At 37.9% G+C, this 19,727-nt stretch overlaps 1 protein-coding gene across 2 annotated transcripts in view; it reads left to right on the top strand.

The window, feature by feature from the left end:
- Positions 1-7,874: 7,874 nt before the first annotated feature.
- LOC114668868 (protein SSUH2 homolog) overlaps positions 7,875-19,727 on the top strand; it is a 28,997-nt gene continuing 17,144 nt past the window's right edge. The window contains exons 1-2 of one of the 2 annotated variants that reach the window (XM_051921040.1): positions 7,875-8,072; positions 15,857-15,955. In XM_051921040.1, the coding sequence (XP_051777000.1) occupies positions 8,051-8,072; positions 15,857-15,955 (121 nt within the window). In that variant the 5' untranslated portion in view covers positions 7,875-8,050. The remainder of the gene's footprint in view (positions 8,073-15,856; positions 15,956-19,727) is intronic. The other variant, XM_028824862.2, reaches the window with a different exon arrangement.

Here is a 19,727-nt window from a genome sequence, read left to right on the forward strand (position 1 = left end):
GAGATAGAACGTCACACCACCATCAACTGGCATGCACAGGAGCTCCTCATAAGATTTCCAACCCGGGAAGTCAGAAATTTAGTCTGAAGAGTAGTCCACAAGCCCAAGACTGCTTGAAAAGAATATGCATTTCTCTCCACAGCTATAGTCTCCATGCATGATGATCCCAGTAGAGTCCCTTTCTGAAGAAAAAGCATGTTGAAGCTCATTTGAAGTTTGCTACACAACATTTGGAGAAGCCTATAGATTCATAAGAAAATGTAGTATCATCAGACAAAAAAAAAAAATCAAACTTTTCAGCCACAATACAATGATCCATATTTGGAGGAGGAATGTTTGGGTTCAAATATCATACTCCATTGTTCTCTGAATGGAATTTGCACCAATGCCTGCAGAGCTTTTGCTCTGGGTACTCCAGTTTTCTCCTCATATTCCCAAACAACGTGCAGGCTCAGTTAATTGGTGATTCTTATTGGGTCATGTGGGTGTGTGTGTGTAAGCTGGTCTGTGAATGAAACAACACTCTATCCAGGGGTGACTCCTGCCTCTTGACCAGTGCTGCCAGAATAGGCCCTATCCATCACATCCCTGAAATGGATTAGGTGTGTTTCTTAAAGCTTTTATTTCTATCTCATGGAAGGTGCATTGCCTTTATACTGTATTTTCTGTGTTATAGCAGCAGTTAGCAGTAGATAACAACAGGTTGCTGTAGGGGTGGGTGTTCTTTTCCCTAATATTGACCTTCCCATATTAGAAGCCTAACAGATGTTGCTAGAAACTACAATTTTCTTCCTTTCAAACATGAAAATATGAATGACATATTTTCACTTAGCTGCAAAAGATTGAAAGGGATATAAAAGCCCCCCGGTCCGTTCCCCCCCCAAAGTCAAGATCCACCCTCCCAGTTCCAGTCAGACTGTACCAAGAGGCTGGAAGAGCCATTTTCACAATACATAAACTAGACAAAAAAGTAAATGGTACAGTTGACTGTTTATGCAGCCATAAAAGCATTTCTCCCTTTAGCTACTTCTAGTCCACTGCCTGTCACTTTCCTTCAGTTGCAAAGCAGTATGTCATTAGACTGAGTAAAAATGGGCCATATTTAACAGAAGTAGGAAAAATGGAAAAGTTCTGCCGTGTCTCGCTTCCAAAACATTTAAATGTTTTCACCAAATTGAGCTGTAACTATACTCCATTATTAATCTGATTTATTTTTTTCCTACTTCTACACTTGCTCTATTTATTAGCAGTTATCCAGGGGTATGAAACATAGTAAAGCCAAGTGTAAGCTGAGTGACAAGTGGGTATACAGTGGCCATTTTTCTAGCATGTTCATCAGTACTTTGCTCATGGTCTTTTTCTACATTGCTTGCAATTTGCATTGAACAGGCTCAGATATGATTGGGAGTAAATTTTGGAACAAAACACAGCAAACAGTCTTTCTGTACAAAATATCAATCTGCACATTTTGGTGGAGATACATTTAATGGTGTGATATGAATACCAGACAATCCCACATAGAAACACACATTCAGCTTTATATACTATATTATGTTTAGAGAAAGCATCGTGACTTTCATATTTTTTAACAATTTTACACATTTTACTTATTCCTGAACATGATTTGAACACTTTTAAAGTAATGTGTATCAATTGTACAAGAATATGTCAGGATGTGAGTCAGTGAACACAATAATTCAAAAGATAAATTACTCAATCTTAATGAAACTTGCTGTCAGAGGTGGACTTAGTGGATAGGAGGCCCCTGGGCTTGATTCATTGCTTGTGCCCCACCTAGTTGAAGTGAAGGAACCACAAAAAAAGCTAGCATGCAATGTCAAAGCTTAGGAGTAGCCAAAACTTAAATAATCAATACATCATGTATATCATGGTCGTGTAAGAAATTGCAAGGTACCACAGAGAAATGCAGAGGTTGTTCCTGTTTAATTCCAGTATTTAACCAAAGCAAAAATAATGAAAATGGACTGCTATACGCACCAATATAAAGGCTCAAAAGCAAGAAAACCATCAGGTTTAAGTAAAATTGGAAGGGAGCTCCATCCTATGGTGCATTCGGCTCAGAACTGACCACCTCCTTCCAGAGGCTGTGTGGCAGGGGGCAAAGTCAGTTGCCTTCTCATGGCATCATCTCTGTGCTGTGCAGGGAACAAAAGAAGAAAAGGTTAGCACCAGTGCCCCATCGCATCCTGTGGTGGAAGACAATACCTCAGCGACAGCAAGAGCTGTGACATCACTTCCCCCTCTTCTTTGGAAGTTCTGCCTCTTCCAGCCCAGGACTCTCATAAGAACCGACTACACCGGAAAGAGTCAGTCACCCTGTCTGCCCTAAGACACTTAGTACGCAACATCATGTTTTTTTTATTTTGTTGGCATTCAACCCTGCCAATTAAATGGGGTTTACCTCTGGTGCCCCAGCCTTTTATAATTGTGTTTTGTCTTTATTAATATTTATATGCTGTATGTATGTGTATATATGTATATATAGTATATAGTCACACACGTGGGATTTAGAGACAGTTTATATGCATGAATATGTGTGATTATCCACCGGACCAAGGGTTGGTGCTGTTAGCTAACACTTTCTCTCTTTCCTCCTCTGCAGACTATCTGAAGGAAGTCCCACCTGATGACCTCACCCTTACTTCGAGTCCTGGCTCTCCTAACCTCATTTCCTGTCCAGACCATATATAGCATCCATCTTGTCTGTTATTCAGTTCTGTATTGAGCTTGGTCTGAAAAGACATTATTTTTGTACTCTCATTGATAGATTTTCAAGTATTATGGGGTGTCTTTGTGACTTCTTCACTCTCTCTATTTATATACTCTATATAAAGTCTTAACCACTATGCCACACTGCTTTCCTTTTTTTTCTAGAATGAGTATGATCCAATTGGAGCACAGCAATATAAATTAGAACAACTAATAGTATTATTAAGCAGCAAGAACTGCAGTTTACCAAAAACAAGTGTCCATATATTACCAAGCACACAATGCAGAATTGCATTGTAAAAAGAAATGTCAAGACACTACTTGGAAGCTACTGAAGTTCCATATTTCTCACTGTTTTTCTTTTTATTCTGAACTTAATTACCTGTTTATATTTTTATTTATTTTCTATCTATCTGAATCTAAACATGTTTGGATGGCAGACCATCTAGGAAAAGCTTGGGTTGCTGCTGGAAGAGGTGTCAGTGAAGCCAGCAGGGGGCACTTACCCTGTGGTCTGAATGATCATCTCCTGTGTTGAACTGACTATCTCTCTGTCACCACTTCACCACCTAACAGCTAATATGTGGTGAGCATACTGGCACAAAATGGCTGCCATCACACCATCCAGATAGATGTTAAACATTAGTGGCTCCCTATGAAAAAAAAACAAAAAAAACAAAAGGTGCTTTTAGCAGTGATAAAAGCACTATATGAATGTAAATTATTATTATTATTTGTTAAAGGAAGAGAGAGCTGTGATATCACACAAAAGTCCAAAGAGAAAAATAATTCTCAGAAAAGAAATGTGTAAAATTAGCAAAATAAACTCCTAGTTTTTAAATTAACTACATATGTCATATGTTTAGTCTATATTGTTTCACATGGTTAATGTCACCTTAAAAGCAATTATACTATCATTACACTTATTGCATTTATCAATAAATTGTATTGTTTAGACCTTAATATAAGTGTAACATCCAAGAAAGGTAATATAAATAGTGTGGGAGCCTAATTGAAATATCTTGTTGTAAATCAAAACTGACAATTAATTAACATCAACCCATCATTCCACACTATACTTGTCTGATTACCTTGTTTACAATTTTTCTCGTTAAATATAATCATTTGTGAGCTGTTTCTGGAAGCAAATGGCTCAGAACATTCATTGCATTCATGTTGCAGCACTGTTGAGAGTAAATCCTCCATCAAAGGCAGTGTAGCAGTTAGAGACCACTAGAGGGTAGTAGATGCATTTATCTCAACTGACGACAGTGCCATAGCAGTTGTACCTATCTAAACAGAAGACCTCTACTTTAAATTCAAATTTACTAGCAGAGATTAGATTAGTTAGGAGATTAGAGATCTTTATTGTAACATACACTGCAAGATCATGGTGAAATAGTTATGCCACAGCATCCTCAGACAATAAGCTGATGATATATAAATAAATTCAATAAATAAGAGCAGAAGAATGGCTTAATGTACAATATAGTGCAAAACAGGACTGCACAGATATATAGATTGGATTAAACAGTAGAAGACACTGCTATATCATTATTTTTAAGATAATACAATTCTTCCTTGTACATAGTGTCCATTAATGCAACAAAATAAATCTTGAGTTCATTTTTAATTACACAGTGTAATTGCAGAAGGTACTGTACATTAAGAAAATATCTTTTAGTAAATGAGTGAAATAAACTTGTGGGGCATAGCAGTATGTGAGATCATCTCACCACCAGGCAAAATCATGCCCGAGCATGTGTTTTTATAATCATGAAAGTGACCATGAAAGACACTTTAGCCTCCTAAAGCCATGAATAAAGAATGGTCGCAAAACATCCTCCAAGAGCAACTTCTCCCAACCATCCAAGAACAATTTGGTGACAAACAATGCCTTTTCCAGCACGATGGAGCACCGTGCCATAAGGCAAAAGTGATAACTAAGTGGCTCGGGGAAGAAATCATCAAAATTTTGGGTCCATGACCAGTAAACATGCCAGACATTGAACCCATTGAGAACTTGTGGTCAATCCTCAAGAGGCGGGTGGGCATACAAAAACCCACAAATTCTGATAAACTCCAAGATTTGATTATAGGCTGCCATCAGTCAGGATTTGGCCCAGAAGTTGATTGACAGCATGCCAGGGTGAATTGCAGAGGTCTTGATAAAGTAGGGCCAACACTTCAAATAAGACTTTGAAACTTATGAAATGCTTGTAATTATACTCAGTATGCCATAGAAATATCTGTCAAAAAGATCTAAAAACACTGAAGCAGCAAACTTTGTGAAAACCAATACTTGTGTCATTTTCAAAACTTTTGGCCACGACTGTATATGATCAAGGTTCAAACTCTTTTACTTAGTCATGTTTATGCAGGAAAACGTTACATTTGCCTTCCCAGCTGCATCCAATAACAGACAAAAATACAACACATAGAGACAAACAGGTTAAAAGTTACACAAAAGTTCTGAAACATTTAAATTATTTTAAAAAAAAAAGAAAAAACAAAAAAAAATTTCATCTAACAATTTGACAATAGTTCCACATATAGAAAATTTTTATTATCTTCAATATTCTTTATTAAAAAGCCATACAACACCAGGGAGAAAGGCATTTCTGTAGCAGTTTGTGTGGGTTTTTAAAGCGACTTTCCTCCCTGACTTGCTGAAGTTTAGTTCTGAGCATAATGGGTATCTGTAATGAGCTAAAAGGATTTCCAGTTCCTTCAGCATTGCCCTCTGACACCCAAAATCTTAGTCAAATCGTCTGCGTTAGTTTCAATACTTTTGAAATCATGCTTGTTAACCTGCTGGAGCATTTTTAAATTTAGATTTGTCAGATCAGTAAAATATGTAGCAGGGTCCCTGTCTATAAATGTTATTGTATGGGGGTTATTTGTGGTGTTTGTTTGGTACTTTTGTCATTATTTTTCTTTAACGTGTTTGTAAGCACTTATTATAGTAAGTAAGGAATATTTATACACTTGTAGGTTGGTTGTGTTTATTCTATATGGGCATTTTCCTGGGGTGCCATTCGTGTGTCAGGAAATACTGTAGGGCTTAGGTGTTGGCCTGATTCTATCAGTCCCTCATTTTAAAAGCATAATGGCTTCATTGCTGCATAAATCTGGGGGTAACCTCCATGATTTCCAGAAGTCACTACAAACAGATGTTGAGGCTGAAGGTGATGACTCTATGGAACTGAACACAGAGGGGCAACTAACAACGTTTTATCAAAACAATCTTAGTATCACTTAGACCTGAAACGATTATTTTCTTAGACTGGGTTTTCTCCCAGGAGTTTTCATAGATTCATTCCCACCCTCTTTTGCCTTGAAATGTTAAGGAGTTAACGTGATTTGCATAACTTTTGATATTATTATCTTACACAACTACCCCATTACTACTATCATTGGATGTTCATTAAGATTTTAAAGTGGTTTTTGCCACTCATTAGGGTCAGTGGCTAGTGAGCCTTCTCCATGTGCTTTCCATCAGTGTTTCCAATGACTTTTCTGACTTCTCTTTTCCTTGGCTCCTGACCTGTAAATTCCAAACATATCTTTTGTGAAAACCTAGATGAAAACATTTGTGTATTACTGGATTTTTGGATTTGTTGCTTTATTTTTGACTATCCTTGGATTTCACTTTGGGACTTTGGTTGTTATTGGGATTGCCTATTTTGAAGGCGTTGCCTTTGTGCCTTTGTGCTCCCCAGAGCTTATTTTTGTTTAACTGAGCTTTTTTTTTAAACAATTGTTTTATTTATAGCGATACTACGTTACCCTTTGTATGACTAGTAGGGTTTTTGACAGCATTCCCCGTCTAGGGAGCATTGGGACTTTTGTGCTTTGGGACTCTCAAGTTCACAACAATGGACACCCAGAGAAGCAGGCCTGAATCGACCAGTCTGCTCAGAAAAGGTGGGTGCAACAGGTAGCCTCAATTCCATTTTAGTGGTTAGCTTCGGCTTATACCTGGCCAAATACAAAAATATATTCTGTGAAGTCCAAAAACACTTTCAAAATGTCCCAACAAGGGAAGGGATCACCACTAGCCCCTGGCTTGTATAGAGAAACGCCATGAAAATTCTTCATAAATGTGGAATTTATTGACAGAAATAAGAATATACAACAAAAAGAACACAAGAGCAAAAAAAAAAGATCAAGAGAACTTGACTAAAAAGTAAAATGAAATCCAAATTGAAATCCTCAAGAATAAACGAAAAGAATAACCTAAATCCACAAGAGTACATTTGAAATAAACTGCACTAGGCTTCAGTTCCCAGACTACCTTTATAGGGCGGGTGTTATTCTATTTCATTTCTCACCACCATGTTGTGTTCCATTGTCTAGGCAGCCTTTCCCGTCACTAGAGGGCGTGTGCCCTAGAGTCATGACCAGCGGGTAACTGCAGTGATGGGATTAAAAGGTTGTATAATTTACTGTGTTTTCACCTGAGCTGTGGGACAAACCTTGCATTGTGCCTTTACAAACAATATTTATTTTTTGATCCCTGGTTTTGTGACTTTGGCTACATTCAAAGATTCTGATCTTTACCTTCTTGTTTTGGTTTTGATACTTCATTGTTCTCAGCCTTCCAGTTCTGATCCTTTTTTCTGTCCTTCATTTATTCTCTCACTTGCCGTTTTAAAAACAAGTTGATTTGCTGAAACAACAGCTGCCTATTAGGGATCCAGCATACAAGGAACATGAGAGAACTGCAACACAGAGATGCTAAATAACTTATTAACTAAGTTGAATGAAAATAACAGATAATGCATAACTAAATAAATGATAAAAGAACAGAACAATATAATAAAAAACTGGAAAACAATAAATGAAAGTGAAAAAAAGAACAAGGACAGCGCTATCACAGTACCACCATGTCACCCATAAGCAGAAATGATACGCCAAAAGAATAATATTTCATAAGCAGCTTATATGAGCGCAAAGTTAATTAAATACACAGACCACAGCAATACATTGAATATTTATTGAACTTCATTACTCACTCTCATAAAGACTCTTTAGAATGTAATTACCTTGTCGCTAAAGTGGAAATACGGGTCAAGACTGAAGGTATGCAAGGTGTTTGCATAACAGCAAAGTCTGCAATCTGATACAGTACTTCCTCAATAATTTACACAATTCACAGGCAATACTCTTCGTGTCAACAGTTTATGGTAACCACTGCAACTTTGTGCAAGAATTTCCGGCTCCAGCAGGAAAATATAAAAGATTTAAAAAAAGCCAGAAGAAGTACGTAGTTGCTACAGGGTTTGTGCTGCACTTGACTACTCTGTTCACGTTCATCATGGAAAACAGCAAACCACTGGGTAAGTAAAGAACATTTTGTTCTATTATGTTAAAAGGATCTTCAAAGTATTTTTTTCCTTTCAGGAGTTATAATGTGTTGTTGCTACTACTACTACTTCTACTACTACTACTACTACTACTACTAATAATAATAATAATACATTTTATTTGTATGGCACCTTTCCCATGCTCAAGGCACAATAATTGTTATTATTTTATATATCACATTTCCTAAGCTCAAAGTGTTTCACAAAAATTTGAAAGGTAATATAGCAATAGAAGCACAGAAAAAGCGGAACAACATTGGATAGAAGGCCATATGAAAAGGATTAAATCCCAAAAAAAAACAAACACAATGAAAACACAAAATTCTGGGGCAGAAAAAGAAACAACAGGAATGATATACTGTAAAAATGGTACATAAATAACATTATGTGTGATACCATTAGAGGCACTTGGACTGAGACAGCAAACTGAGAGGAAAGGTAAATCAATAGATTTTATGTTGTGTTCAATGAGAAATGATTGCTGACAATGCTTAAGCACATGTTTCCAATGTGAGCTACCTGCCAATTCTGGAGGGTAGCACAGGCACAAGAGAAGGTCTGTAAAATTTGGAGAATCTTAGGGAGGAATGTATGATATTGTTTATCTTGATTTTTCGGGAAGACTTTGGTTAAGATGCCAAATGAAAGGTTAGTGGTCAAACTAAAAGAAGTGACCACACAGGGTTCAATCTGTAGGTGGGTATAACACACACAATCTTTTTAATACACATAAACAATCTGGATAACAGGCAATAAGCTGGATGGAAGGGCAGATGATACAGAATAAAATATGCTGTCACAGAAGACTTGGATAGCACAGGCTTGGGTGGATTTGTCTCATGAAATTCAGTGTAAATAAATGTTAAGTATTACACATCGGAAGTAAAAATGTTGGATCTGAGTACATAATGGAAGGTCTGATGCTCGAGAGTACCCAAAGGAATGAAAAATCAAAAAGAGCTCTCATTAATATCTTTAAGGTTTCTCCTCAACAACAATGATATCAGAAATATATAAAATGGAGACATTGTCTTTTGTTTCCTACTTCTCAAATTTTCTCTTGAGAAAAAAAAAATACCCTGGTATTCTCTCAAAGGTCTCCACTTGAGTTTCAGCAGAGATCTCAACAAAGTCACTCAATGAGCACAGATCTTCCTAGTAGTGTCTTGACATTTTTCTTTCCAGTTTAAAAGCATTTGCATTGCATGCTCAGTAATATATGGTGAAATGTTTAGACGATAGTAATAAAACACTTTACTATAATTACCAAACTGTAGTCTTTGGTTCAGAATAATACTATTAGTTGCTCTAATTTAAATTGATATGTTCCACTTAGATCCCACTCATCCTAGAAGAGAAGGCAGGCAGTGTGATATAGTGGTTAAGGCTTTGGATTTCAAATCCCGAGCTCGTGATTTCAAATCCCAAAGTGTGACCATAAGCAAGTCACTTTGTCTGCCTTTGCTTCAATTAGAAAAACAAAAGAAATTATATCAATCATATCGCCAATACAGTAAGACACCTTGGATAAAGGCATTGGTCCAATAATAAGTAAAAAATGTGAAGTCTTGAAGGAGATGTCACAAAACGTGACATGCATTTTCAAACCAAATTCTCTATTTTGACTCCTTTCACCTCAATTGTATCTTGTGTCTACTTTTTCCTTAAATCCTTTTCTGCTAAGGAATTTTAGTTGAAACATCTGTGATAAAGTTGATTCTTAAATAAAACATAAATGAGAATATCTGTGAAGTCTCATGAGTCATCAAAGATCAACCTTTAAAATGTAAACTTTTTCTTAGGATAAGGAATTAGGATTCATAGTGGTCTCGTTACTGTGTACATCCAGACAGTGGACAGAAGCGATCAAGAAAGCTAATAGGATGTTAGGTTAAACATCATGATGTGAAACGTTCATGTCCAAGGAGGTGTGATATTTGCCCGGACACCATCAGACCGACACCGCATCTTTATCAAGTCCATGCTTTATTTTTCTTCCACACAACACAACTCAGTCCCGCACAATAACACAGTGCCTTCAGCCCCAGTCATCTTTTTCCTGGGCCTTCTCTCTCCTCATCCCTGGGCCACCTGTCCTCTCTCTCCAGGAACTTCGTCCTGCTCCAGACTCCAGCTCACTGACAGGAGGGAGGCGGCCCCCTTTATCCTCACCCGGATGAGCTCCAGGTGCTCTACCTGACGTCACGTCCTGGTGTGGCGGAAGCATCAGGAGAGCACCCGGAAGCACTCCGGGTGACCCTGGAAGGATTGTCCTCCATGGGTGTGGCGGAAGTGAATAAGTCCCGGGCTCCATGAGGCTCGGGGCACCCCCTGGCGGTGACCAGAGGCCCCAACGGTCTTGAGCCTCCCTGCTCCCCTTCCGTGGGCCTCTTCTACTCCAGGGCGGTTGCCCCCTCGTGGCCCAGAGGATAAATATGCCACGACCGTCTTTCCAGGTGTCCCGGCCGGGTCTGACCCCCAGCCACGTACCACAGAGGATATGCTTAAATTATATAACATAATAGTGTGGCTGCGTTCATTTTGGTCCCTATATTACAAAAAATAAATAGCTAACAGTAGAAAAGGTCCAGAGGATATATCGACTAGGCTGATTCCAAAATGAGAGGTATGAGCTATGAGAAGAGATTGAAGCAGCTGAACTCTTTCAGTTTAAGCAAATGGAGACAAAGTGGTAAAATGATTGAAGTGTTTAAAATTATGAAAGGAATTAGTACAGTGGGTCCCAGCTGTTACTTTAAAATGAGTTCAGCAAGAACACAGGGACACAGTTGGAAACTTATCAAAAGCATATTTTGCACACAAATTAGAACACTTATTCTTCATGTAAAGAACCAAGCAGTGTGATGAAGAGCAAGACTTAAGGGAACTTAATATCTTCACTTGATGTTATTTTGGACATCCTTTGGATGGACAAGCTTATTGGGCTGAACGTCCAGGTTTTGTCACAATTTTTCTAATATTCTAGTAACTTTCAGATGAAAAATGGAATGGTGGAAACAATGTTAAAATAAGTCAATAATTTGAAGTACACTAGGTTCAAGCATTCCACATAGGCTAGAAAGGAAAGATGATGTGGATAAGGGGGTTGAAGAGCTTAACTTTGAAGCACAAAGGTCAGCAATTTAGTTAGGCAAAAACTGCTATTCTTTTTTATAATAATTTGTCTGAAGATTTGATAAACTGCTTAAAGAAGTTAATAAACATGGGAAACTGAAGTTGACCCCATATTCATTATCTCAGCAGCTTTGCCAGGAATAGAATTTTCATGGACTGTTTTATGGTCTATTAAGTGAGTGTGGTTCCCTGTTTATTATCTGGATGTTTATCATGCAAGGCCTTAATTCTTTACTGCACTTGCTTGTATATGGTGACTCTTGTTAATGGGTAACTTGGAACAGGTGTAGTCAGAGCAGTGACACTTGAGAGTTGTGAAAACGTGTTGTAAATGCTACAAAAACAAATGACTTTAACTGGGAGAGAGAATGAAATTGAGGTACTTTTTTGGTATTTAGAAATGCATATAAAAGAACAAAACAGTGTCAATGAAATATGATATTTATGGAAGGCCAGCTTGGACTTTCTCTTAGCAATACTACAGATCCACTTGTAACTACCAGACAGTCCGTCATCTTTTGCAAAAACAATCGTGTAATGCTTCCAGTTTTCCAGTCTAAGATGGAGACTCTTTTATCGACATCCAATATACATTGCCTATTATAAGTGTTCACCTCCTTGAAAGACAATTATACGACACCGAATCCCAATGGATTTAATTTGTCCTTTTTTGACTCTGATCAACCAAAAAAGACTCTTTAAAATCAAAGTGAAAACAGATCTCTGCAAAGAGGTCTAAATTTATTACAAATATAAAACACTAAGTAACTGGTTGTATATGTATTCAATTCTGTTCCCTTATTAAAACTGTCTACACTCTCTATTAAATCAGCTACCAACCTTTCTTTCTTTAATTCCACAATGGTCCTATGATCTTACTCCACTGGCTTCTCCTCACTCTTTGCAAAATATTTGTAAGAATGTCAAATGTTGTTTCAAAACCCCTATTAGTTCAACCACAAAATAATTCCTAGACTTTACCTTACTGCGCGTATATGTTTTCTCATGAGTCTCTCTCCTGATCCATTTTGCCATTTATATTCCCTTCTGTATGTTTTTGCACTGCCCTGCTGTCTTTTCTTTCTTTTCATTTCAATTTATAAGCATGAGTCCTATTCCTCAAACTCTATTTCTGTTAGACTTTTCAGAGTTTTCTCTCACCGCTCACCACTGTGAACTACACTTTCTTAGCACTATAGCCAATAAATTAACTGCTTGCCTTCCAATGGATATCTTATAAGGTCTTTTCTTTTGATAGTTGGTCAATCTTTCTTTTTTTGATTTAATTCTTTTGGAACATTCTACCTCTCTAATTAATGGTGCATTCTTAGAATACATTGAGAATAGGTCCACTTCAGGCTCATCATTGGAAATCCTATTATTTGGGGCCCAGTCACATCACCATTTTAGCACACATAGGTTTATTTGGCAGTACACTTGATGCTTTAAATAATAATAATAATTTATTTTATTTATAGGTGCCTTTCAAGACACACAATGACACTTTACAGAGGACATTAATAATATTTGTTAATTATTTATCTTCCTCTTCTTAATACATTAATTCGCTTGATTTTTGACCTTGCTCCTAGGCTCTATCTCGGGGGAGTGTGGTAAAGTGGGATGGTCTGGCACTGCTGCTCTCTGTGCCAAAAACTGATTCTTTATATGTGTGTGTTACTAGAATCAATAAAATAAATGATCACAAAAAAACACAGTTCTTTTCTCATCACTTTCTCTCTGTTTAGTTTCTTAAGCACATCATTTATTAAAGGAGCACACACCTTATTTCTACTGACAGCTGTGTTTACTTTTCTAAGAGTTAGTCAATTGTGACTGTAAGTTCTTCTCATTTCCTTAAAGTAAATCTCTTTACTGACATACTGCAATTTGCATCAAACTGGACTATGTGTACCCTAACACACATACAAACACATTCTCACTCACACTCCTCATAGTCTCTGTATGAGCATCTGATGAATTATGTATACAGTAAACACTAGTATTAATACACAGTATACAACTACTGTCGCCACCATTTCCATATTTATATGGCAAAAATTTTTATATATAAAATGTATATTGTAAGTGCCATATGGGTTTGTCTGGCATCCTGTCCAGGCCCCTTGCCAGAAAGGGAGGTCGAAATGATATGTCACTGCTCCCATTTTCCAGACCAAGGGGCCCAACCCCTTAGCTGCTACACCAACATTGCCTGCCAATAACATTAGTCTTTAGTAAAAAAACAAAAAATTCAGGGATCCTCAGAGGGTGCCAGCCAGAAGATGCAGATCATTCCGGTGTAGTTTAAAGGCCTCACGAGATTAACATGTGGATAAGAGAAGCACCAGCATTTGTGTCACATCATTGGAAGGCTGGGCGGCTTGTTGGTGTCAATCACAGACACTGAATTGCTGGCATGAGAGTGCATTTGAAATTCTCTTATAATAGAAGATGTAATGGGGATACAGAGTTGCACTTTTTTTGTTTATTAACTAAGACTAATAATATTCAATTTGAGCATTTTATTTATATTATATTTATTTATATTATTTATGTAAGTAACATATTTTAACCTGTTTGGATAATAAAAGGTGTCCGTCATTCATGAATATTCTCCCTTTGGTGTAAAACATGGCATTCTTTTGCAGATGGCATGCAATAATGCACATAACTGCATGTTTGTTAACTGGAAGTGTGAAGACCTTTCTTCGCAATAAATCAGTGTTCTGTTTTTTTTAAACAACCAGTATTACATGTGTCAAATCCTAAACAATACTTAAGAGGTTTAGTTTATCAGAATGGGGGAAAAACTCTCAAAACTGGTGGATATTGGCTTGTTGAATGGGGAACTTTGACAGAAGCAAACATGAGGCAGACGAAAATGGAGAAATGACAACACAATGTTACTATAAGAGGGGAGGGTGTAGAAAGTCCTGAGGCTGCACCGGAACATCATGCCACAAAAGTGCTGAGGTACCTAAAATGCACCCCGATGAAGGAGGGGACAATGTCAGGTGGCACAATCTTTTAGACAATGCCTCTGTTAGATTAAATCTTTAAATTTTATGGACATCTCAATCTGTATCTTTTATTCTGCTTTTAAATTCTAGTATTAAAAGCCAGGTTCCTCTGCAAATAAACATATAGTAAACAATGATAAAAGTTTGAATTTTTCTTCACTGAAACTTGCCTTGTTTATTGATATCATCTGCCCCATTGTGCTTGTTTGAGTGCTTCTTATTTGTTTAGCTCTTTCAAAGGCTGGCGTATGTCTTGCATGTTTGCTCACTCAGGTATGAGCTGTGCTTGTTCTGTTAGAATTGTGCAGCCCTTTAGGGTGTGACAATGAGAGTGATGAGAGGATATTGGCGTCTCTCTGGATCGTGCTAAGGTATTGAAGTTGAGGTATTGCTCTGTTTGATTTGTGCAGCTCTTTCAAAGGTAGTAATTTGGAGACAGACTGCTATATGAATCCCGGCAGAAGATGGTCTTCTGGCCTTTGCTAAGGTATTCCAAAGCATAGACCTTTCAGAGGGATAGTGATAGGCCCTTGACTCTTGCTTAGATATTTTGATGTTGCTTTGTATTTGCATTTTGATCTGTAACCCGACCAACAGTAATGACAGGTCCTTTGCCACCATTATTATGAGTATTATGCAGTGTGCATGTAAATCAAGGCTAATAATATAGGTATTTCAGTATTAACTTGTCCACCAATTTAAAAAGAACCTTACAGGTTTAAGTTCCTTTTGTGAATACTATTACACCACATAGTAGAAGTGCATCCTGTTAGGGATTTAATAATAATTAGGTTCATTCATATAGTGCATTTCTAACCTAATTAAAGCTCTTCACATAGACAGTGTGGAGCCACTTCAAGCACTGTATGATATAGTGGCAGCCATTTGTGCACCAGTGTGCTTACCACACATTAGCTGTTAGGTGGTGAAGGGGTGAGACACATAGTTACCCAGTAAGGAACAGGAGATGATCAGGTGTTCAGGATGAATAGATCTATGTTGAGCAATTTAGCTAGAACATCAGAAAACACCCTACTCATTGTGGACAGTCCATAGATCTGCTCATTTTCTGACCCCAGTTCAAGCTCACAGGTAAACAGAGCTTGAGCCTTTACCAGTAGCATCAATAGGCAGGAACCATCTAAACTCAGACTGTGTATTATTCCAACACAAAAGCAACAGGCGAAAGGCAAGTACAACGTTTGTATGGAATGCCAGTCACCAACACACACAAAGCCACACTTTCTCATTTCTGAACTGTTTAGCCTAACTGCTTGTCTCTTGTCAATGAGACTGAAGCAGAGACCCCATAATAAGTCCACTAGAAGAGAAGGATTACATACAAGCTCCTTTGAGCAGGTACTCTAAGCAAAAATCAAACCGGGATCAATAAAGCAGCAGCTGCCAACTTCACCTCCTTATTTAAATGTTCTTTCAAAGTACAAACTGTAGAGAATTTGACTTCATTTTTAAGTGTATCACTCTTTCACAAGGCATGTTGCGTCATTTCTCAATGTTACAACAGAGCATACATCCTGGAATAGTATTGGAAGGAAAAAGAAGAGAACTAATGATGGGAAATGTGCTTTACGTTTGCAGGAAGTGTTGGTCTTGACACTCAGCCCAGCGCACCAGCAGCACCACCTACTGAGCCTTCTCGGCCCTTCTCCATATATGAGACTTTTCTGACAGATGAAGGTAAGAAAACATATAATAAAGGGGTATTTAAGGGGGCGCTTAATATTGAAGGTGTTCATAAGACAGTATCATATTTTCTCAAGAGATAGCTGCTGATTACTATAAGGGTACCAAACAGGATTTTGTGTGCTCTGGAATTAATTTATTTTATGTAGATATGAAAATGATTTTTATGAAGCAGTATTCATTAATCAATCACAATGAAGAGTGGCTATGTGGTTCATGTTGATTAGCACTTGTAAGAACAAATTTCATCCATCCATCCAGTTTCCGCTGAATCCGAACACAAGGTCATGGGTGTCTGCTGGAGCCAATCCCAGCCAACACAGGGCGCAAGGCAGGGTACCAATCCCGGGCAGGGCTCCAACCCACCGCAGGACACACACAAACACACCCACACACCAAGCACACACTAGGGCCAATTTAGAATTGCCAATCGACCTAACCTGCATGTCTATGGACTGCGGGAGGAAACTCAAGCAGACATGGGGAGAACATACAAACTCCACACAGGGAGGACCTGGGAAGTGCACCTGGATCTCCTTACTACGAGGCAGCAGCGCTACCCACTGTGCCACCATGCCGCCCAAAATTTCATTGTACTCTGTAAAGGTGATAATAATAACAATTACAAACAAATCACCAGAACAAGATAATATTGATCCTACAGTGCTTAAGAAGGTTAATGAGTACATGTATAAAATCTTTGATGCAAATTTTTAAGAAGTAACTGTACACTAGGGAAATTGAGAATTACTGGAAATATCAAATATTATCCCATTACTGTATATACAAAGGGTAGTCGGGCAGATCCAAGGAACTATACCCCAGATAAGCTTACCATGTATCAACACAGTATTAAGAATAAGATTGGCAAGTACAGGAGTTTTTCTGAACATTCAGAATGGGTTCATATGAGGGAGGTCATGTATTACAAACATGCTAGAATTCAAAGAGGAAGCAACAAAAGAATATGAGCAAAGAGGTGCATATGATATTATTTATCTTGACTCTAAGAAAGCATTTGATAAAGTGCCACATGAGAGGTTGGGCATCAAACTCAAAGAAATGGGAGTTCAGGGTATGGTACGTAGATGGGTGCAGAATTGACACAAACACAAAAAGAAGAGGGTGATGGTGCAAAGAACCTTATCAGAATTGGATGAATTTAAGAGTGGTGGTCCACAGCGGTCAGTGCTAGGGTCGCTGCTATTTGTAATATATATAAATGACTAGCTATCCCCCACGGCTCCACTCATGTATTAGTGAAACAGGACAGTTGGTTGGGCCCTGCCCGGCTCCCCACTCCTGATGTTACGCTTCCCCTCCCCTCATCCCACAGCCTCTGTCTCGGATTAACTCAAGTATATCGTTCCTGCAAGCAAACTATGATTCTTAATGCGACGAGAGAAGTCGCAAAATCAACCGGAATGTTCAAGCAAACGATAGAAAATAAAAAAAAACAATCTAAATCCATTAAGTATTTCTCTCACTCACTCACTAGCTAAGTGGAGGTAAGGTACTCCCCGGGGCTGATGGTTGAGTGAGGAGGGCCCCCCCCCACCTCCCCTCAGCCCACGGGGTCTCTCACGGATTCACACAAATAAATCGCTACCACAAGCAAACTATGATAATTAGTGTGATGAGAGAAGTCGCAAAATGAACCGGAATGTTCAAGCAAATTATAGAAAAAAACCCAATCTAAATCCGTTAAGTAATTCTCTCGTGAAAAGCGGACAGTTATGCAGACAAACTTTGGATTTTATATATATAGAGAGAGATTTAAATAGGAATATAAGTAACAAGCTGGTTAAATTTGCAGATAATACCAAGCTAGAAGGATTGGCAGATAAACGAGAATCTGTTGAATCATTACAGAGGGCCTTGAAAGCATACAGGCTTGGGCAGATTTGTGGCAGATGAAATTTAATGTCAGTAAACATAAATCATTACATGTAGAAAGTATAAATGTTAGGTCTGAATATACAAGGGGAGGTCTGAAACTTGAAATTACACCTTATGAGAACAATTTAGGTGTCATAGTAGACTCGACACTATCAACTATCAGACAGCATTTAGAAGCCATTAAGAAGGCAAACAGAATGTCAGGTTATATAGCGCCCTGATGTGTGGAGTATAAGTCACAGGAGGTTCTGCTCAAGCTTTATAACACACTGGTGAGGCCTCATCTGGAGTCCTGTGTGAAGTTTTGGTCTCCAGGCTACAAAAAGGACATAGCAGCACCAGAAAACGTCCAGAGAAGAGCAACTAGGCTGATTCCAGGGCTACAGGGGATGAATTATGAGGAAAGATTAAAATTGCTGAGCCTATACAATTTAAGCAAAAGAAGATTAAGAGGTGACATGATTGAAGTGTTTAAAATTATGAAGGGAATTAGTACAATGGATGAAGACTGTTACTTTAAAATGAGTTCAACGAGAACGCGGAGGCACAGTAGGAAACCTAAGGATAAATTTCACACACACTTTAGGAAGTTTTTCTGCACACAGAAAACCATAGGCACTTGGAATAAGCTACCAAGTACTGTAGTACACAGTGGAACTATGGGGTCCTTTAAAACTTAACTTGATGTTGTTTTGGAGGAATTAAGTGGATAGGACTGGAGAGCTTTGTTGGCCTAAATTGCCTGTTCTCGTCTATATCTTTCAAATGCTCTAATGATCTTTAAACCTAAAGAAATATTGGAAGTATATTATTTGATCCAATCTTCACATTTTGAAAATTAAACCATGGACACTGCGGTGGGCTGGCGTCCTGCCAGGGGTTTGTTTCCTGCCTTGCGCTCTGTGTTGGCTGGGATTGGCTCCAGCAGACCCCCGTGACCCTGTATAGCAGGTTGGATAATGGATGGATGGAAACCATGGAGAAACTTGTTTTTATATCATTAATATTTTAAATAACTCAGGAAATTGACACAGGAGTAAAAGAAAATAGCCCTCTTAACAGCCAATCTCTCTCTTAACCACATAAGTATGAAACCCCTTCAAACAATAACTTAGTAAAATAAATTAAGAAAATTTCACAGAACTGCTGTTATGTCTCACACTTCTACCTGACCTGGCTTGGTCCCAGACAATTACAAAGGAAGTGTAGCCCTCCAGGTGTTTTCTTAAAAGGAATACGTCTGGTAAACCATTAGTCACCACAAAGAGCCGTGACATTATCTATATTAGTGAGTTGATACTATGAGGCTTCAGTAATGGATCTGTGCCAGATATGCAGTCTCAGTCTTTAAGTAATTTTCTGTGTATGAGCTGCCACAAAACACTTTAAAGAAGTGTGTGGAATTTCAGTAATAATTTAAATTTAGGAAGCTCAGTTTATTAATAATTGCTTGCGCATCAAATTTATATATGCATTGAGTATCTGGTTCTTATTGTCTTAATTGAACAATACAACAAGTATTGCAAATAACAGATGAGCTAAAATTAGCTAAGTACTGTATATGCTGGGCTAAGATTTCAAAAGCAATGCAGACCTTCTTTAATATTTCAAAGAAAACCAACCATCAACCTGCCCAGTTCTTTAATTCATAATCATTTAGACAAGGAGTATTATTGGGAAAGTGGTGCCATCACAGATGTACTGTATTTTTGAGTTTTTCCACCACTACAAAAATACTCTCATCCATCATCATGTGATTAGATCATGATACAATGGGAAGGGGGTCTGTTATCTTAATTTCTAATAATAATATTTCGAAAATGACTTAATGTTATCAGAGCAGTACCTTACATAAAGAAAATAAATT

This window comes from Erpetoichthys calabaricus, chromosome 18, assembly GCF_900747795.2.
Source record: "Erpetoichthys calabaricus chromosome 18, fErpCal1.3, whole genome shotgun sequence".
Taxonomy (NCBI): domain Eukaryota; kingdom Metazoa; phylum Chordata; class Cladistia; order Polypteriformes; family Polypteridae; genus Erpetoichthys; species Erpetoichthys calabaricus.